Source organism: Falco naumanni, chromosome 8 (assembly GCF_017639655.2).
Source record: "Falco naumanni isolate bFalNau1 chromosome 8, bFalNau1.pat, whole genome shotgun sequence".
Taxonomy (NCBI): domain Eukaryota; kingdom Metazoa; phylum Chordata; class Aves; order Falconiformes; family Falconidae; genus Falco; species Falco naumanni.
Genome location: NC_054061.1, coordinates 57,417,535 through 57,438,733, shown reverse-complemented (window position 1 = coordinate 57,438,733; position 21,199 = coordinate 57,417,535). Strand labels below are relative to the sequence as shown.

The 21,199-nt window shown below is 53.5% G+C and overlaps 1 protein-coding gene across 1 annotated transcript; it reads right to left on the bottom strand.

The window, feature by feature from the left end:
• Nucleotides 1–10,438: 10,438 nt before the first annotated feature.
• GBX2 (gastrulation brain homeobox 2) lies at nucleotides 10,439–12,810 on the bottom strand. Its single transcript, XM_040604158.1, has 2 exons — nucleotides 12,185–12,810; nucleotides 10,439–11,768 (listed from the first exon to the last, which is right to left on the bottom strand). Exons 1-2 carry the CDS (start codon nucleotides 12,693–12,695, stop codon nucleotides 11,245–11,247), a joined length of 1,035 nt encoding a protein of 344 aa, XP_040460092.1. The 5' UTR covers nucleotides 12,696–12,810; the 3' UTR covers nucleotides 10,439–11,244.
• Nucleotides 12,811–21,199: the final 8,389 nt, after the last annotated feature.

Sequence of the window (21,199 nt, the reverse complement as noted above, 5' to 3'; positions counted from 1 at the left end):
CACCCCCTTTTTTTCTTTTTTCTTTTCTTTTTTTCTTTTTTTGTTTTTTTTTTTAAGAAAAAAGCAATTACTGTAGGGACCGGACTGTTGCTCTGCCATAAGGCTTTGCTATGCGTTTCCACCCTTGCCTGCAAAGGATTAGCTCTGATGGATGCTGGGAGAACCAGGTCAAGATGCCTGCTGCAGAGCCCAGAAGACACTTGCTCTGTAGGTACTGCGTGCCTTTAGCCCTTGTTCAAAATATTCCCTTGGCAGTTTTGCTGTTTCTTATTTGTTCTTTAACACGCATCCAAACTGGCGTCAAGGGAGCAATGGGGTGAGATGGTAGAGGACAGTACACACAGTGGTCGCAAGCACTGCGATGAGAGGATGGAGTTGACCCTCCCTGGTAAACAGCTTTGTTTTCCAAGAGACAGCCAAGCTCCCCCAAATTCAGCTGTTTTCATAAGCAAAGGAAAACATTTTACGCTTCATGAATATCAGGTAAGTGTAGCCTTAAAGAGCCAGGTCAAAGATCCACCCACACGAACACTTTTTCTCCACCTGCAGTCAAAAGCCAATGCTGGAGGAGAGTGTAAAATTAGATCATTTGGAAGTTTTTCTGTGTATTTCCCCCAGTCTGTAACTGCTTAAAGTTCACGGACTTTGGAGACGCCTGTTTTCAGTGAGTTTAGTAATCCTCAGAGGATTTCTCTTCCACCAGTTTGGCTGATCCCCTGAATCTCTTGAAAGCTTTGCGCATCCTCGGCATCCCGCATTAGGAGTTCTTCGGCTGAACCACAACGGTGGTGAAGAGCCACCGCCACCTTCCTCCCTCCTCCCTTTGCCCTGCCCTGGGGAGAAAGGTGGCGGTGGCAGCCCTGGGTCGGAGTGACCTTGGCCCAGCTTCTCTCCCTGGAGGCCCTTCCCAAGGGCAGCACAGGCCGGGCCCAGAGCTGCTCAGGGACTTGGTGGCAGGAGGTGGGAGTGGTGTCCAGAGATGATGCTCAGGGGCTTGATGCTACCCTGACTGTGAAAAACCCCAGCAGAAATCCAGGCTGGGGAGCAGCAAGCCTCACACAAAGCTCGTCCGAGCTCAGCATCACCTGCCTTTCAGCTCATCCTTATGCCCTTTTTTCTCTATTTCTATGATGGATTGGAAGCAGGTGGTGCTTGCAGGGAGAAGCAGGCAATGTGGGTTTTCCCCAGTGAAATATTCCTATAGCATTGCAGTTCCCACCTGAACGATGCCCAGAACATGACTTCAGAGAATCATAGAATCATTTAGATTGGAAAAGACCTTTAAGACCAAGTCCAACCATAAAGAGAGAGCACAGACTGCAGGAGTTACTGGGAGGGCACATTAAGGAAACGGGGTTACTCCTGGTGAAACCACTTAAATGTGCAGTAGGAAAACCACAAACCCACGCCAGGACTGGGAAACCCACCAGGCAGTCATTTATCTCGCCTAACTTCCAGTAAAGCCCTTAATTGGCCAATAAATGCGGCCACAATAACCTCGCCCGACACGCAGTGCCACTGCCAGCAATTAGCACTTATTTATTTGCATTCTGCCCCCACCAATCTCCATTCCCTGACTTCCAGATCTGTTTGTTTTTAAGCCAGGGAGACTCCTTGCATTTGCCAAAGAGAGAATGAGAAAAGCTAAAGCAGCAGAAGAAAAAAAGGTGATGCTGTGCTGTGGGGCAGGTGTGATGGAGGGACGCAGAGCTGCAAAGCCCATCTGCAGGGCTTTCCCATTCCTCAGGGGATTAACGCTGGGCTGGGAGGGAAAGTAACGTGCCTGGGGTTTGCTGAAGCCTTTTAAGAAATGGCTTGGCGTTGGTGCTGCCAACACCAAGGGCTGCTCGTTGCTCAGTTAAAGAGAATCTCCTGATCATATTTTGCAATAGGAAATAACTATTTGTTGTCACTTCGGCGCAGGAGCGAACACTTCACATCATTTTGGAGCATTAGCAGAAATCAAAGGCCAGGTATTTCCACCTAATGAAGCAAGTGCTGGGATCCCAAGCGGCCTGAAGTTGCCAGAGCTGGAGCAAGGATGAGGTAGAGAGAAAAGCAAATGCCTGATGCCCTTTGGCAGCTGCCAAGATGGGGAGGCTGCAGCTGGAGGGAGCAAGGAGGTCCCCAGATGCCAAAAACACGTTGTCCTGCAACACTGACAGTAACGGATGGGCACGTGTCTTGAAAATCTTACCTGTGCTTTGGGCCATACAGGGGATGTTGCATCTGTTTTGCAAGCAAGAAGAAACCACTGAGAGCCCTCAGCTTCTGTGCTGGGATGAAGATGTCCATCAGCATTTTAGTGCAAGTCCCCAAGTGCTGGCTGGGTGCAGGAGGGAAGAGCTGGAGTGAGGTGTCAGAGCTGCACATCACTGCAGGAAAGGGGGAGGAAGCAGCCTGGCCCAGCCAAAAAAATAATAATAAAAAAAATACCCTCCTAGCCCTGTGTTTATCCTTCCAAATGGGCTGTCTTTGGAGGCATTCTGCATTTTCTGGGAGTTTGTGGACTGGAAAGGGATTGTGCTGCCAAGCAGCTTGGCGACTGAAGCAGAACGGGGCAATCCCCCCCGACAGCATCGGGGCAGGAGCCCAGCAAGCACTGGGGCACGGAAGGCTGCCGGGAATCATCCCAGACAGATGAGCATCTCCAATTGCTGCTGAAGAAAGCAGATTTCAGTACCACCTTCCTTCCCACCCCCAGCATGCTCCCCTCCTCCTTCTCCCCACCAGAGATGCAGCATCAACAGCTCCCGCTCTGCAGATCCAACTGGTAATGGCCGGGCTGATTGACTGCAGATTTCCCTGTAACTGAGCTTAATTAGCAAGCTAATCAGGTCTGGAGATGGTTCCAATTTATTTATTGGCTGATGGCTGCCACTAATCGGCCTGGCCAGTTAATGCTGACAGTGCTGAGGTTTGTGCCAGGTGAACAAATATATCAGGATTTCACTCTTTCCAGCACTCGGAGCTGGCAAAATGTGCCTGGTGAGTGCCTGAGCTCAGATGCGGGCAGGGTGGTACCCACAGCATCCCCTCCCTGTGGGGTGAGGGAGGGTCCGAGCACTGTGCCCAGCTCGGACCAGCTCTGGCTCACCAGGAGGAGGTTGCTTGCAGGCAAGGACAGAAAGGGGCATGTTCTGCCCTTTGCCGGCAGCGTAACAGAGCTCAAACACCCAAAATAGTCCTTGTGGCAGGGACAAGGCGTCTAAAGGCGGTGTCGTCCGTGGGTCACCTCTTTTGAAGGTGACCCAGAGCAAGCCTCTTACAACTTGCGCTTCTTAGTTCCTTCCAGCTGCACAAAGGCAATATAGAAAAGAATTTTATTTTGCTTTTTTTTTAAAAAAAAAAGGGGGGGGGGGGCGGAATTTTTCTGGAATGTTCTTTTCTCCTGGAATTATCAGGAAATTGGCATTAGTGTTTTGCTGGAGTATCTCTGGGCTGATGTGGAGTGTTTCTGGAACAGAGGCAAAGAGAAAGGGGAGCTCTGGTGCTGTGGCAGAGCCTGCTTCCCTCCCAAGTATTGGGGAGCCAGGGAAATAGGACTTATTAATTAATGCATGGTGAAAGTGTCCCTTCCCTTGGCTGCTGTGCCACCTGCAGTCCCACCCGTCTCTGGATGTGGGATGGGGACATGCGTGTGGAATGGCACCAACCAAAGAAAGGAAGCAAATGGAATTTCCACACCTTCATTCCCTGCTGCAGAGAGAAACCAAAGGGAAGGGAGGCAGAATGAAATGAGAGACATGGCAAAACAGCTGAAGAAGGCACTTGCTACGGCAAAAACCTGTTCTTAGCCAGAGCATCTCTTCCCTGGCCGCACCCAGCCTGAAGCTGAAGACCCCAGGGGCTGGAGAGGCCCCTCATGCCTTGATAGTTTGCTGTGATCATGAACAGTCCTCCATATTTTCAGCAAAATGAAGGAAAAAGAAGCCTTGCTTCTAGTTTGAGTCCGTCTGGCTTGAGCTACCAGCATCGATCCTCATGCTGCCGTCCTCCTGTTGATACAAGAGCCCTTTAGTGCCAGTATTTTCTCCCCATGAAGGCACTTACGGACAGTAATTGAATCATTTCTCAGTCTCCTCTCTCTGATGAGCCAGGAGGTGGGCGAGTGTCAGAGCACTGGGCATTCTGAGGGGCTGCAGCTCCCCTCTGGACTCTGGCACCCTGGTGACGAGGGGTGACAATCCCTGTGTGGGATCTCCCAGATGCTGACAACCAGCAGGGCCAGATAGAGCATCCCTCTTGGGGGGCTGCGGGGCATCCCACCCTGGGGTTTTCAGATGATGGAGCTGGTCCAAGCCAGGCAGGGAGATGGGGGATCGTCAGCTGGATGAAGCAAGGAAGCTCCGACGCAGGCGATGCTCGCGGCACCGGGGGAGCGGAGGCAGGCAGGCGGGTTTCATGGTTGCGGCTCTGAAATCTCTTGCTGGAGAGGGTTATTAGAGGGAGTAATTGGGATCACCTTACTTTACAAATGTTACTTTGCAGAATGAGGCAGGAAGACAGATCGATCTCAACTATTATTCATTAAGGAAAGTCCTTTATAAATCCCAAATTAACAATTTCTCTTAGAGAGAGACTTCCTATTACCCTTCTTTTGCGGGAACTTATTGCCGCTTTGGAAATGGGGAAATATGAAAATAATTGGGGAGGGGGAGAAATAGCAGTCGTGGGCTTAGGAGCCAAGCATCTGTTTAAAAAAAATACAGATGTGTGTCTTAAAAATGACCATTACCCTAATTCAGAAAGGCAATGTTTTTGATAGATGCTATTAGACCATGGCCATAACGATGTTCATGAAAGCCCGAGTGGCTTCTTAGCAATGAACAGGCTATTTGTAAATGTTCAGCGCTCAGTGGCCTATCTACAAGTGGCAATGGTTTGCAGAAGGTCTCTGCTATCATCCATCCTCTCCGCGCAAAGAGATGAATGTTGGTTGCGGGTGGGCAGAAAGGTGCCATTACTGGTGCCAGTTGGGCTGAGTACCTCTTTGCACTGGTCCTCACCATTGGGCTTGCACAGTGTTTTAATTATTTGGGGTATGTTGCTGCGTGCTAGGGGTCTGTCTTGTTTTATGGTGTTTTTTTTTTTGGGGGGGGGGGGGGGAGCAGAGACAATTTCAACCCTAATCCTCTTGATATTTTTGTTGACAAACAAAAAGCAAAAGATGTTGGTTTTTTGTTTTCAAGCAGTGGAGAAAAAAAACCTGATTATGGCTACTTAAAAACTCTTAGGTGCCTTCCAGCTTTGATGCAGGGCTTTGAAATTTGGCAGGAGAGTGACTTGGTAATTTTAATGTAGGGGGTTGTGGGGGAGGTGGGTGGGAGCTGTGTATTTCACAGGGTATATTACCCCTGGTTGCCAAATTTGGAGTGATGGACATACCCCGAAGATGCTTCAGGGATGTGCACAAGAGGGTTTTGGGTGAAGAGGTGTGTTGCCCTTGCCCAAAGAAGTGGGCTGGTTCTCTCTGAGTCAACGTTGCCAGCAAAAAACAAAGCAATTACTTAATTTGTATAACCATGCCCGTGGCTTCTTTTGGCTGTTGTGGGAATACCAGCGAGGGAGGCAGACGTCTCTCAAGAGGGTTTGGGGGCCATACACACATTTTCCCACATCATTTCTGAGTTTGGATGCTTCTGCAGCAAGAACAGACATCTTAAACAGGACCCCAAGTGGAAAGAAAACAGCAAAGATTTCTATTTAGACTCGGGCAGATGCAGTTTTTGTTACCCCAGATAGTCCCAGGACACATTACCTTTAAAAAAAAAAAAAAAAGAAAAAAAAGAGTCACTGGTAATGCCCCTTTTAGGGAGGCCATTTCTGGAGTCTTGGTACCCCTTAGAGTAGGTTGGGGTTGTGAAGAGGGAAAAGCTCCAGGCACTTGGCAAGACATATTCACCCTATGAGCTCCAGCTCCTTGCTGTTGATAACACGCTCCTAGAAAATTATAAATGGGAGTCCCCAGTTTGTCTTTTGCTCTGTTAATTAATAGGATTTGAGCGTTTAAACTTCTCCCCCAGAGTCGGCGATAGGCCCTTTGCCACTAATTCAGGCCCCTTGCCACTAATTCAGTCATCCTGGCAGGTCAGCATAAACACCCCATATTTTACTGCCATTTTTAGATTATTCCCCTGCCTTGTAATTATTTTCCCGGGGGACGGCAGGGGATTAATTCCAGGCGCCCGTTCCTCCCCAGATGGTGGCATGCCCTAGCACCGTGGCGATGCAGAGCATCCCCTGGCAGCGGATAATGCTGACGATTCGAGGTCCGTTTACCTGCTGACGAAGAAAAAGTCGTTAAACCAGGTCTGCGCTCCTCTTCCTCTGCTCCTTTTAAAAATAAAGGGAGGAAAGACTCGCTGCGGGGTCGGCCCTGCCTGCACCAGTGACGCGGTTCTCTGGGTGCAGGGGAGTACCAGGCACTGGCGGGGAGATGCTCAGGTGGCTGCAGCGGGGGCCCAGCCCGGCGGGTACCAGAGGGGCTCGCAGGGCAGCCCTCGTTCAGGCTTCAGTCTGGCATGCTCAGCATCGCAGTGAGGGGCTGAGGCTGTTTATTCCTGGGGGTTTTCTCCACATCGGGTTGCTTGTAGAAGGAGGACCAGGAGCCTACGTGCCCCGCAGCAGGCAGCTTCAGGGCTGCCCTTACCAAAGGGAGTGAGAATCATTTCGCTTATAGCTAAAAAAACGCTTTCCATATGATTTATCTGTATGACTTAATCTCCTGCTGGGGCTGGGAGTCAGGGCACCTGCAAGACCAAGAAAACACCATGTTTTTCTTTGGGGATGAGATGCTGGGAGCTAAAGCAGAGCTTTAAAATCCACATGGCTCAAAAAAAAAAAAAAAAAAAAAAAAAAAAAAACCAAACCAAAACACCAAACTGAAAAAAAACCCATAGCTTCTATCCATCCTTTCTCCATCAGGCCTGCTTGGAGCAGCGGCCTTTCGCTTCTCTTCACAGGCTGAGCCCCAGGGAAAGTTGGGCGAGTAAGTTTGCAGAGCCGGAGGGAGGGCGGCACAGATCGATTGGCGAGTTTAATAGGATCAGGTCAGTGTAATCCTGTTTTAGCCATTGTAATTCAGGCAGCCAAGGAGACCTCAAACTATAGGGGAAGGGGCTTTTAAAACCTCAGCGGTCCTGCCACAAAGCCAGAGGCTGGGGCCGGGACAAAAGCGGGAGAGAGGATGAAGTGGCTTGAAATAAATAGATTAAGGCTCTCTATGGGCCAGGCGTAACGGGAGGGAGAAAAGAGCAAGCAAGGGGCGGGCGAGCATCCCGCAGCGGCTGGGAGGGGGACGGGAAGGGACCTCGCACCCACGAGGGATGCAGGGTGGCTTGGTAGAGCATCCCCTCCCGTCGTGGGGCAGCCAGTTCGGGCACAGGGTGGGTTTCTGCCTGGACTAGGGGGGGGATTTCTCACACACACGCACCACGTATGTTTCTGAAGGGTTGGGATAGGCAATCAATTTTTATGATGCAATTTATAATTCATACAGGTTGTCTTCGTACATATGGTGTTGCTTTTGTGTGTCAGGGTGCCGGGTGCTTTATGACGGTGACGGCGGGAATTTGCATTGGCGGCCGCTTATCGGCCTCATCGCTCTCTTCCTTGTGGATGAAGATTGATACAGCCCTGTGGAAGCGCACAGAGGGGGCCCGATCCTGTAGGACAGCGAGCCCGGAGGGGTGGGTGTCTTCCGCAGGGAGAAACTTGCACCCATTGGGGAATGGGGAGGGATGCTCAGTCCTTGCAGGGCTTATTCCCAGCAAGGGTATGGACCCCCTCGCCCACCCCTCCAGATATTGGGGTCAGCCCCACTCTGGTGGATGCTCGGCAGGGAAGCCCTGCCATCAGGGGGGATAACCCCAGCAGAGGGCGGAGAGGGGGTCCGGCACCCCCTGCCCAGGCACAAAGGGGTCCTTGTCGGCAGGGTAGCCACAACCCGGGGGCAGGAGGGGCACAAAGCTGAGCCTGCCTAGTCCCAGCTGAAATAATTAAACCAATTAAGTCAATACAAACAGAAACAAGGCGGAAGGCAGAGCTGCCCCTTCCGAGGAAGTGGGGGTCGCAGCTGGATTCGTCCCCATCCCCCCCGGCCCTGGCATGCGCTGAGTTTGTCTGGCCTCTGCGGCAGCCCTGGCATGCGGTGAGTTTGCCGGGTTGCTGCGGTGAGGGGGTGAGGGGGGGGCGGATTTAAAAGCAGTGATGTCTTATTTAAGAGCGAGGCAGCATGCTCCTCGCCCTGCCGGAGAGGGGTCGCCTCCTCCGGCCGCTGCATCCCAGTGCCGCTGAACAGCGGTGGCTTCAAAATGTGTGTGTATATTTATAAATCAATGAAAAAAGGGGGTTTCCTAAGGCAGGCTGGAGGTGAAGCAGAGAGGAGAGGGCAGCTTTCCTTCCCCTACGACTTCAGGCTGCTGCGAACCGGGCCGGCATTTCTGCTGCGCTCCCCGAGCAGCGCAATTATTTGATCTGCAGATGTAAGAGGAATTTATTGTAACAACAAATATAGTGATGTCAAAACCCAACCTTGGATTAAAGCCGGCAGCCAAAGGGGAAGTGTATTAATTTCAAACAGCATCAGAGGCCAGTGCCTATTAGGACGAGCTATTCTTCAGACCCCCCCATCAGAATTAATCATTGGGAGTTAATTTGAAGCTCAGACAAGTTGCTGTTAATTTAGTGCAGGGAGGACGGGATGGAATAAAAAGCTGAGGTGCTGGCCGGGCCTCCTGGGTCTCATTAATCAGCGAGCTGAGACGGCCTGGCTTGATTACAATTTGCAAAAAAATTCATTAGAGCCTGGGCGATTGACAATTTTTCTCTCTGCCTGTGATCTGACTCATTAGGCAGCCAAATGAAAGCCATGATGATGGTGATGATGACAGCTATCAACCCCCTCGCTTGTTTATCTCCTTCTCCTCCGGCCCCCGGCCCGGGGCGCCCCCCTCCAGCCCCAAAGCCCCACTCCTGCTAATGGGGGGGCGATGGGGGACCCCAACCCGCGGAGCAAAGAACTTTCCTGCGCCTGGGGCAGATGCTGGCTTGTAGAAGGGAGGGCTGCCCTGGTTGGGGGGACGGGGGACGGGGGGACACGGGTGAGGAGCAGCTGCTCCTCCCTAAAATACACCCCCCACCCCCCGTGGAGGGGTACAGCCAGGCTGCTGCTCGCCCGAGCCGGCTCCTGATTGCGGCGCTTCCCGAGCAGCAGCCCCTTTGCACCAAAAGCAGATCAAAAAAAATTAAAGTATTAAAAAAAAAAAAAAAAAAAAGCGCTCCGAAGAGAACCAGTGTTGGGAAGCCCGGGGGAGGCGTGGGGGGACGGGACCTCCCCACGCGTGCCCCGGTTCCCCGCTCCCCTCGCCCCGCGTAGAAACGAAACCAAAAAGTAGTATTCTTTTAAAATAATAATAATATTTTTTGGAATGAGGCAAAGGAGCAGGCAGTGGCGGCGGCTGCCAAACAAGCTGGATTTTCCCGTGGGTTGCCACCAGCCCCCGCGCGTCCGCGGCTGCCCATGGGGCAGGCAGGGGCCCGGGGGCTTCGGTGGGCGACGGGTGGGCGAGGGGAGCCAGGACACCCCGCTCCACCCTACCCACACCCCCCGGAGCCGCCGCCGGCCCCCTCCGAGCCCCGCGCCACGAAATAATAATAAATAAATAAATAAATACATGATGAAGTGCAAGGGCTATAAATGATGTGACCACCGCCAAGCCCTGATTTACTCGCCGGAGCCTGCCCCGGCAGCCTCGCCGTTACCTCGGGAGCGAGTCGCTCCCTTGAATGCCCCCCTAGTTTAATTTTAGTAGCCCCCCCCCCCTTCCCCCCTGGCACCCCGTTTTCCTCGGGCAATAATGAACGCTTTCCAATTCCTAACGGCCGCTGCCGCCAACGATACGGTGTCACCGGCGCGGATGCAGCCGGGATGTGTAAAATGGGGAAAAAAACCGTGATGAAAAGGATGAAAAGGATGCGGGGGGGGAGTGTTGAGGGGGGGGCGGTAGGAACGCGGGACCCTCCGGCCCCGACTCCCCCTCGGCTCGCTGCGCCTCAGCCCCCGTGCCCTGGCTGCGCCCCCAAAACCGCGGGGCTGGGACCCGCCGGCTTGCCGGGGAGGATGTGGGGGTGCTCCTGCCCCCCCCCCCCCCCCCCCGGTCGAAGGCATCCACATTTACTCGCACGAAAAACCTTTTCCCAGCTTTCCCACACACCCCCTCCTCCCCAAAAAAGGGAAACTTTTGCCCGTCTCCCCCCCTCCCCGACAATAAACGTGGCTTCGCCAAAAAAAAAAAAAAACAACAGGCGAGAGCAGCATCGCTCCGCTCCGGCAGCGCAGGAGGGGAAAAGAAAATCAGCTCAACGCCAAATTCTGGACAGAACAGCCGGGGGATGGAAGGCTTTTTTTTTTTTCTTTTTTTCTTTGTCGGTTTTTATTCACAAGACTTAGTTTGCTTTTAAATTTCATAACTTATAAGGAAATAAGCTACATTGAAATAAATTAAACACAATAGAGAAGATCGTGCTTTCCCCCCCCCCTTTTCTCTCTCTCTTTTAAACATGGCTTGATAGAATAGGCAAACCAAATCGACAGAAAGCCAGGCAAAAAATATATTTAAAAAATCGTCCCCCAGCGCCTGCCACTCAGCCATCGGTAATAAAACCAAACAATAAAAAAGGCATGAAATGAAACTCTTAGTTTTCTTTCGTTTTTGTTCTCTCGTCTTTTTTTACCTTTCGCCCCCGATAAGAAACAAAACCCAAAAGATGGCTAAAGGCGCGCTGCGGGGTCGGCGGGGGGGGGTCCCTGCGGTGCGGGGGGGACACGGGCAAAGCGCTGCTGGGTCCGGTGCCGACACCATACCGCATCCGTGGGCCCCGTCGCGGCGGAGGAGCACGGGTATGTACAAAGCGGGGCAGCGTAATAATAAATATCTGTGTCTCTTCCAGGGTTTGGTATTCCTGCTCCGAACCACAACAGTTCCCAAGCCTCCTTCCTTCGCAGGCTCTCGCTCGACTCGGTAAGCGGGAAGTTTCGCTTTAAAGTTCGCTCGTGGCGGGGATTTGCCGTGTGCTCGCGTGGGATTTTCTTCTCGTTGGCTGCTTTTTGCTTTAGGGGGGTTTTGCTTTTTCTTTTTTTCCTTTTTTTTTTTTTTTTTCTCTTTCTCGGGTGGGTTGCTTTTAAACCCCGATTTGGAAAGTTTTCCCTCAAAAACTTGTGGCTCTGAGCGTAGGGAGAGATCAGGGTCGGGCTTGCTCCAGCTGCTGATGCTGACTCCTGATCGCGAACCTGCTGACGTGCACCGGGATGGGTACCACGATCTTAGGGTTTCGGGAGGGCTCCCCTGTCTTGGAGTTGGCATTGCCCGCCTTGACCCGTTTCCATTTAGCCCGTCTGTTCTGGAACCAGATTTTCACCTGCACTTCGCTGAGTTTGAGGGCGTGAGCGATCTGGGACCTCTCCGTCAGGGACAGGTACTTTTTGCAGTGAAACTCCTTTTCCAGCTCCAGCAGCTGCTCGCTGGTGAAGGCTGTTCGCCTCCGCCGGTTTTTGCCCGTGGATGTGGTGTTGGTGGAATTGGGGGGGTTTTGGGGGTTTTCCTCTAGCGCGTTGCCAGAGTCCTCTTCCTTGTGAGCCGCCTGGCCGGGGATATTGTCGTCCGAGCTATAGTCTAGATCGCTGTCCATGGAGAAACTTTCCTCCTTGCCTTTCGCGTCCTCTTCTGCTTTGGGGTCCTCCTTCCCCTGGCCCCGGAGAGCCCCGGCTGGAAGCGAAGCAGAGGCCTTTCGTTAGCACTTGGTACCCTCCATCCCCCGGCCACCGCGTCCCCCGGCCTGCAGCTCCATCACCCGAAAATTGTCGGGTTTGGGGGTGAGCTTGGTTTTCCCTTTTTTTTTTTTTTTTTTTTTTTTTTTTTTGTTCTGTTTCGCGTGGCTTTCCGTTGGCTATATTTTATTCTATTTTTTTTTTTCAAGCTGCAGGGGCTCGAAAACTCCCTTCTCCTCCTCCCCGGCCTTGCGGTCACCGGACTCCCGGGGTCAGCCCTGCCTCCTCCCGGGGGTCCCCCGTCCCCGGGGCCGCCCCCTCCCCCGACCCCCTCCCAGCCCGCCCCACCGGGGGCGATGCGCGCAGCGGGCAGCGAGTCCCCGCTCCCCCCCGCCGGCGCCGGCGCTCACTCACCGAGGGAGGCCTGGACGGCGTCGGCGGCGGGGAAGGGCAGGAGGGCTCCATCCTTCCCCAGAAAGGCTTTGCCATCGTCGCCGCCGCCGTCCGGGGGTATCCCCTCGGCTTTATCGAAGTTACCCGGGGGTGCGAACTTCCTGGCGGCCTCCTGGTGCTGGGGGGAGGCGGGGAAGGTGCCGGGCAGCGTGGCCATGAGGGTGGAGGTGAGGGCCATGCCCTGAGCCAGGCTGGAGCAGAAACCCGTGGGCAGGCTGGGGAGCTGGTGGTGGTGGGGGTGCGCGGGGGGCAGCGCCGGTTGCAGGGCGCCCTGCGGTAGCGCCGGGGGCGGCGGGGGGGGCGGCGGTAGCACCACGGGTCGGTAGGGCATGAACATGGGGTAGCCGGTGTAGACGAAGTGGCCGGGGGCGGGCGGCGGGGGGCTGCCGATGAGCGAGTCGATGCTGAAGGCCGTGCTGCTTCCCAGCGGGCGCTGCATCATCATCAGCGAGGGCTGGAAAGCCGCGCTCATGCCGGAGCGGCGGCGGGAGCGACCACCTTCCTCCTACTCCTCCTCCTCCTCCTCCTCCTCCTCCTCCTCTTCCTCCTCAGAGCCGCGCAGCGCCCACGCGTGGGGCAGAGCCGGGGCGGAGCGGGGCCGCGGCCCGCCGCCGCCGCCCGCACATCGGGGCTGGCCCCCCGCCCGCCGCCGTGCGCCCCCGCGGAGCCCGCCCGCCGCCGCCGCCGCGCCGCTCTGCCCGCCCGCGCTCCCCCGCGCCCATTCACATTTTGCCCGGCTGGGAACCCGGCCCGCCCCACGTGGCCGCCGCCGCCGCCTGCCATTGGGCGGGAGGGGGGGCGGGGAGGGGCCGGGCGGTTTGGCCACGCCTCCAGCACCTCCTCCGCCCCCTCCTCCCCACCCACCGCCTGCTGGCCGCCGGACGGGGCGGCCCGCGCGGGAGCGCGCCCTGCCCCGCGGGCCCGCGCCTGGGATGCTCCGCCGGGGACTGGCGGCCCGCGGTGCCGTCGGGGGCCTCCGCGGGGTGCCCCGCTCCCCCAGGGCGTGTGACATTCCCCATCAGACACACCAATTTGGGGCCTCCAAACCACTGAGCCCCCCCTTTTTAAAAAAAAAAAAAAACAACACCATTTTATTCACGCTTTTCTCTCCCTCTCTCTCCCCCCCCCCCTTTTTTTTTTTTTTTTTTTTTTGAAAAGCCCCCAAATAGGCTCCATGTGGTTCTGGGTAAAGTCAGCCCCTGGCTTGGCTTTGAAATTGCTTCTGCAATTATGTAAAAGAGCCATTCAGCAACACGGCGGAATTAAAAGCGATGGAGGGCTGCTCCCTTTTCTCCGGCGAGCCTCTCATGTTGGCCGGCTCAAAGCCTTTTCCAACACGACGTCTTTGGCGAGGACAAAAGCTGGAACAAAAAAGGAAAAAGAAAAAAAAAAAGAAAAAGCCCCCAAACTTGTAAATTGAACGTCAAGGGAACTTTACACAATTTCAAAGGCCATAAATAATGATAAAGGGACCAGGCGAAGAGGCAAACCCAGGCAATTAATGGAGGTTCCCAAGCAAAGATCAAGTGGTTTAGAAAATAAAATTAAATGAAAAAAAAAAAAGGGGGGGGGGGGGAGAAAAAAAAAGGAGGGGAGTTGGCTGGGGGTGGGATCCCTCCTGCCTTTGGGAAGTTGAAGCCTTCCCGGGACAATGGTGCTAGCTGTGCCTCTGAGCTTGGTTTTCAGGGGCTTTAGGGCATAAAACCTGACTCAAAGTGGCTTCTGGACGGGGGGAGGGTACCCCCAAACCAAAGGTCAGTGGGAGACCTCGCTCCTGCCAGGCCTGCCCTCTTGGGGAGCTCTTAATGACCCACTGCTTGTTCCTAGCTAATTGATGCTCATGTTTTCCAGGGGAGGATGACAGATGTCAGGCCCGGGGGGGGCTGCACACCCCAGGAGGAAGGTGACCCCCTGTGGCAAGTGGGCCAGTGGGTGCCAAGGATGGGGACAGCCACGCTCTGTCCCCCAAATCCTGCCCCTCTTGGCTGGCCACCCTCCAGGCCCCCAAAAACCCAGAGGACATGTAAGGGTGAGGCAAGGGGTGAGGGTGGTCCCTACAACATCGGCATAGCTGCACATCCCAAGGGACCCCCACCCTCAGAGCAGTGCAGGCTTTTACCCCTTCAAAAATGTGCCCGTTGGTGTCCCCTGGCGGGGGGATGTCACAAACTCCTACCCAGCCGTCAGCAAGTGGCATTTTCAGCACACACACACACACCCCCCCCAAAAAAAAAAAAATCCACTTGCTGCTAATTCCCACCAGCAAAGCTTGGCAGCTTTCCCAAACGGGGGCTGGGGGCTGCCCCCCGCCCCATGCCCGGATATCTGGGTCAGTTTATCCCTCCACATTTCCAGCTAACATCTGAAACCGTTCTTTTCTGGGCAGAAATGATTAGGGGGGGTTATTGCTTTTGGGCCTTGGTGCAGTTTTGCTGGCTGGTTCTGCACCTGGCTCCCCATCCCTGACTTGATGCAGCTTTTTGGGTACCGAGCCCGGTTGTTCACCCAAGGCATGAATTTTGGGGTCCTCACTCCCCAGTGCTGCGTTTCTGCTGGAGAAACAATTCTTCCTGGCTATGCAGCAAATGGGACGGGGTGGATGGCCATCGAAGCAGCTGCTGCTGGTGGGGCAGGGGGCGTATGTGTGTAGACACACACTTTTGGGGCCCATCTCTGACTTCAAGGGACTGGGAAAAGTTTACTTATACAGCTCATTTCCATATGTCCCAGCTCCTCTTGCAGAGGCCACCATATGTGTGGTAGCGTGGCGCTTGGGATTTTTCCCAGCATCAGTGCCGGCAAGGTTTTGATCTCCCCTGTGGATGCTTCGTAGTTGTATGCGTGGTTGTTCCTCTCCAGTTTTTTCCCCTTTCCCCCCTCCCTGTGATCCAGCAGGCATCATCCGATTGCGACCCCTCCGCTGCCTCCTGCTCCTTCCCACTGTGGTGGATGGAGCCGAGCTCAACCCTCCAGCCCCCCAAATCAGCAGCATCCCCGCTCTTTCCAAAACCAACCAGAGCAGGCTGGAAATCTTTGCGGAAAAGCAAAGCTTTCGTTTAAATAGAAAAGCGCGGGAGGAAAAAAAAACCCAACATCTCTTTTCAGGAAACCGCATTAGATTGTGGAAAGGGGAGATAATTAGGCATGGTAATCTGGCAGGGCATGGAAATGTGTACCAACACCCAGCTCCTGCAGCTGTTTTTATTGTCAGCCCTCTTCAAAATTTGCCCACAAACAAGTGCCTTTGCAAGACGGGAGTATTATTTCAGACGAGAATAGGCTTTTTGTTAGGCACATAATTAGCTGATTTTTCTCCCGGAGAAAAACGTCGGCAATCTCTGATTGTTGGAGAAGCAACCGGAGCGTGATTGTGCCTGGGAAGTGTAACAGGCGGGAGGGAGGCAAGGGGCAAGCAGGGCGGGCAGGGGAGCCTGGCCAGCCGTCCCCGCACCCCACGGAGGGACCCCCACTGCCACGGGGACGCGGCAAGAGCCTTTCCTAGGGGGTCTAAACGTGAGTAGATGGTAGAAATCAGTACTTTGGAGGGTCACACTTGGTTGGGGTGGAGGGGGAGACCCTTTTCCACCTGGGCAGCATGGCTGGGCCATAGGGTGGGTGCAGACCTGGTCCCGCATGGTCCCAGTGTGCACTGTGGTGCAATGTGGCACCAAAATGCACCTCAGGGAGGGTCCCATGTTAGCCAGAACAGGGATTGCTGAAGAGCAGGTGGCTTCTGACAGGTTTTGTCCTCGAAAACCTTGAAAAACCCAAAAACCCTAGAAAGCCAGGAAAGGAGCATCAGGTATGTGGAGACATCTTTGAGCTGGGCAGATTGTGAGGGGTGTCTGTGACTCTGGCGGGGCTCTTGGTTGGGTGGAGAGAGTGTGTGCTCAATAAACCGTGGGCTTTTCCCCCGCATCAGGGTAGGGAGGAGGAACAGCATTTTGGAGCGAGGAAGTGAAACGAGGGAATCATGAAGGAAGAGGAAAACCAAGAGGTGCTTGAACCCTTGTCAGTGCAAGTCCGTAGGGTGGCAGAGGTCAGAGCATCCTTCCACCCAGGGTGGCAGCTTGACCCACCACATGCCTGTGGGGCTGGGGGCTGGTTCTGGCCCTTTGGGCACCTCCAGCCTGTGTGTAGGGAGCTGTGCTGTGGGTTTCCATGGGGCACACGGGCTCGTGTCCATCCTCCTACCGGGCATCAAGGGGGCTATGCTGGTGAGGTGCATTATTTGGAGCGGGATGCGTGCTGCTGCCGGTCCCTGAGGCTGCTGGGCCATCGAGGGGGGCTAGGGGGGGCAGCTTTGTTTTGCGGTGGATGGTGAAACCAATGACTTTATCAAAAGCAAAACTCAGATTTACAGAAACCCTAGTGAGCTAATTCTTGCAAGACCCTTTGCATTCTTTGGGGGAATTTTAGTTGCATGAGAAATGTCACCAAAAGCATCTCACCCTGCTGTGCTTTGAAAGCCATTTTTTCTAGGGATGGGGGTACGCAAGAGGGGAGACCATGAGCAAAACTACCCCCAAAAAATCAGTGTGCACTTAGTGATGTAGGGTTTCAGTGAGAGCGCTGAATGCCAAAATAAGGGATGCAGCTGGGGCTCTCCATCCAGTCCCCCCGGCTCGGCCGGGGAGGCAGTTTCCTGGGTGGCAGTGGGTTTATTTCAGTGTTTTTGGGCTGCAGGAGCTGGGAGTAAGAGGGGCAGGGGGGAGAGCAGGATTTGGCCCCCGGCGAGGGCGCGCCGGCCGTGCGGGAGGGGGGCGCCCCGCTGCCCCACGCGTGTCCGCAGGCGCCGCTGCGGCCCCGGGACCTCCCTCCCGCCTCCCCCTCCGGTTGGCGGGGGGGGGGGGGGGGGAGGGCGGGGGAAATCAACCCAAACCCCCTCGTTCATAGTTTAATCCCATTAACTCCTTCGCGTGTTCCCGTTTGAACTCATTTCAGGCTGGGAGCTTGGCCCCGCGGGGAGCGGGGGCTGCCACCCCCCGCGACCATCCCCGCCGCCTCGGGGCGGCCGCGGCTTCGGAGTGCGGGGGTGTCCTCTACTCCCAACTTCCACCCCAGGCACAGGAGATGTGGTCCTTTTTTGGGCGTTGTGGGTTGCTTTTTTTTATTTTTTTTTTTTCCTGCATGTTTTTTTCCCTGTTTGGTTTTTTGTTTGTTTGTTTGGTTTTTTTGGGGGTTTTTTTGTGGGTGTAGTTTTTGGTTCTGGTTTTGGTTTGTGTTTTTTTTTTTAAACAAACTTGAAGGCGCTCGGGATATTCGGGTTAGCAAAAAGGAGGGTAAAAGGGTAAAAAGAACGCCGTGCAGGTTTAGGAAGAAAAAAAAAAAAAAAAAGAAAGGAAGAAATTTGGCTTCGGTAATCCCTGTTCATATCCCCAAATTCGTTCGGATGAGGGGAAATAGGCTTTTAAATTTTTTTCTTTTCTTTAAATTGATATGTATTTAAATAACCAGAGTCCAAATATTTTAAGAGCGCTAAAGGAGCCCTTAATAAAGCGCATCGGTACGGCGAGATTATCTCTAGCGGTGGAAAAGCACACACACCCTCATTCCCGGCTTTTCGTGGAATATAGTTGAGAAATCCGCCAGTTTAAAAATCCCGAATAAAAGTCTAAAATATTCCCAGGTCAGAGGGGCACCGTCTCATTAAAACCAGCGCGGTCCTGAAACTGCACTGCAGACATTAAAGTGCAGTATTTTTCAATTAGAGCTGACGAATTCAATCAAAATTCCATAGATTAGGATGAAATGAGGCATGGGTCATTTACAGGGGAATTTAATTGCAGAGCCATTAGACAAATAGTATATTTGCCATTCTCACATTATCCATCATTTTAGACATCAATAGAAGGAACAGCATCTTTACTAATACAGCAGCACTTCCCAATCTCTGCCTGTAAACACTCCCTTTCCCCATAGCTCCTGATTATATCTGATTTCATTTAAAGCCATGGGGGATTATAAATGTTCCTGCAATCAGGTTCATTAGGACTTCAAAAATCTCATTTCTGATTTGTATTGCTTTGCGGATCACCCGCCTAAGCGCAGCCTGCGCGGTGCCTCTCTTCGCTTAAAAAAAAAAAAAAAAAAAAAAAAAATCAAATGCTATTTCATTACCGGGGCCACTTCGGCTTGATTATCACCCTGATGAGCCCCTTTTCAGCCACCGAGAAGGCTGTGGGAAGCAAGCCCGGCTTCCCACCGGGACACCCCCCCCCAACACCCCCCTCCATCCCCGCAGCCGCCACGGGGGGGGCCCGATCCTGCCCGCGGCAGCGGCTCCGGCGGCGGCTCCGGAGGGACCCCGGCTGGGGAACCACCCGACGGGTCTGCAGAGCCTTTTGAGGGGGGCGATCCTTAATTCTCCCCAGCCCCGGCTGTTTAACCAGCTCCTTGCAAACAGAGACGTGTGTGCATCAGGGCGGGTAATTCCTGTTATTTGGAAATTATTTTGCAGCCGCTGCCGGCCAGGACCATCGGCGGTTTATTGCTGCAGGGTGGAAAACCGAGACGGACCAGCCCCGCCACATGAAAAAGGCGAGGAGCGAAGGTCTCTGACATTTTTTTCCTTAATAGCAGCTTAATATTAACCGCCTTTCATAAAACACGCGCATCCAGATAGACTTGCAAAAAAAGAAAAAAAAACCCAGAAAAGCCTTCATTTCACCCAAATGTATGGTGTGCGCAGCGCTGTGTTAGCTGCCTCAGTAATTTAATTGGAATGAAACGTGAAAAATGTGTCATTTTTTGAAGAATTTATGCATCGCTTCCTGGAAATCTCATTGTCTTAACTAGCAGCCTACTGTGTTCTGTTTAGCAGGCATAATCGCATTTTTATGTGTCTCTGTATTATAAGTTAATGTGACCTCCCGTCTTTAGCTGCTGGAAAAAAAAATAAAAAAATGATCCTTTCCCATAACATCTGCATCAAAACAAGGCGCCGGCAGGAGGAAAAAAAAAAAAAAAAAAATATATATATATATATATATATACCAAAACGCTCCTTTGCCAGCCCGCCAAACTTATCAACCCAAGCAGGCGAACCCGGAGCATCAACCCGCCCGCAGCATCATCCCGCCCCGCGCCGCGCCCGCTGCGCTCCCACCGCCGCCGGCAGCGCGGCTGACACGGAGGGGGGGGAAAAAAAAGCCCCAACGCCCTAAAAGTAATTTTTTTTCTTTTTTACATTTCCCCCCTTTTTTTCTTTTTCTTGGTGCGGTGTTGCTGCCGCCGCCCTCACTCCCGCCGGCGCGGAAGCAGCCGCATCCCCGGGGTGCCGCCCGCGCCCCCCCGACGGCGGCCGTGCCCAGGGCGCCCCCTGCGGGCCGCGGGGCGCCGAGCAGGCAGTGCGTGGGGCGGCACCCCACGCGTGCCCGCGGCCGTTCCCCACCTCCCACGGCCCTTCCTCCGGCGCCCCGCGGTCCCTCCCGGCCCCGCGGCGAGACTACGGGCCGGGCTCCCCCGCACAGACCTGCTTTTGTTGGGTTTCTTCCCTTTCTCCCCTTTGATGTGCATTTTATTCCCCAACTGTAGCTGCAGGATGGGGAGCCGAGGTCAGGGATTTTGGGGGAGGATGCGATCACCTGGTGGGATTCTATCTCCATGCAAACTTGCCCAATACGGATGTAAAACGCGTCATTCTTCCCAATTCGGGACCACACAAAAGATGAAAGACTCGTTAGAGGCACCAAAATTTAGATTTGGCTAGTTCAAACACCCCATGACTCAGCCAGGATGTGTTTTCCCTAAATCCCCTTCAATCTCCCACCCTGCTCTGACCGCTGAAACCAGCCATAAGGTAGAACAGTCACTAAAGTCACGAAGTGCCAGGTCTCGCAGAGATTTGGTGTGGGGCTTTTCTGTGGGGGATTCCCGTGTGGTTCAGGGCTCAGCCACCAAACACGGGGAACATGGGGAATGAGGGGGGGCTTGGCGATGCCCTTGCACACCTGCGTACAACTTAAAGGGTGAAGGAAGCTGCGGAAGCAGCAGGTGGAAGCTGAGAGGGGGGAAATTCCTTACCCTCCCCATTACCGTGCTCCCTCTGGGAGCCAGGGATGCTGCCAGCATCCTGCACACATCGGCTGTGTAACCCACCATAGCGTTGGGTGCTGGTGCAAAGTCCAGTCCAACATGCAAAAAGGCTGATTTATTTCTATATATATTTTTAAATGGTGAGTGTAATTAAGCAGAGGAACAATTTGGCGAGTGCTGTGGCAGAGCTGCTAGCATGAGGACAGCTGTTCTTCCAAGGGGCACGTGTATGCCCTTGCTTTGGTTCAACAGAAATTAATTTGGGGAGCCTGAGGGTCTGGAAAAACAAATCCTTGCTCCTCCTGGTGCCTTTTGCCAAGTCACCATGTGAAAAGAAAGCCCAAACTCCTCCACTCTGGCTTGCCACCAGGCTTTCCAGCCCCTCCACGTGCCAGCCCGGGGGCAGCAATGGGACGATGGGTACAGGAGGTGTTGGTGAGTGCCTTGGATTGTGGGGAGCCGGGAGAAATAGGGGGTCACTCCCCACCTCCACTTCTGCATGGCATAACCAGCTCTTTCTTGGTGGCTTCTACATTAAAAAAAAAAAAAAAGAAAAAAAAAAGAAAAGATTTCTGGTCTATTTTATGGTCTATATTAATGCCACTGGATATTGCATCCTGCTAACAGCTTCCAAGCTGCACCTCTGGTCCCAGTTCTGCTTGTGCCACTCACAGGGGAGATTTATCCAAGGGGATCTGATGCCCACGTGGGCTGATTTTAGTCATCATCTGTTGTGCGTGCTTTCCTTTGCACACCTGAGGAGCCCTGCTGCTTTGTCAAGATCCTTTATAATGAGTATTATTCATATCTGCAGCATGCTTGTAACAGCTACTAATCATTTTATTACTCTTTATAATCTATTTAAAGCACAATTAGAAAAAAATCTATACAAAGTTACAGCCGAAAGCACATTTTAGTTACGTTATAAATCCCTGAAAA

Coding starts and splice junctions, on each gene's coding strand:
- GBX2 (XM_040604158.1), bottom strand. CDS start 12,695: ATGAGCGCGGCTTTCCAGCCCTCGCTGATGATGATGCAGCGCCCGCTG. Junction 11,769..12,184: donor CGCCGTCCAGGCCTCCCTCG/GTGAGTGAGCGC, acceptor CTTCGCTTCCAG/CCGGGGCTCTCCGGGGCCAG.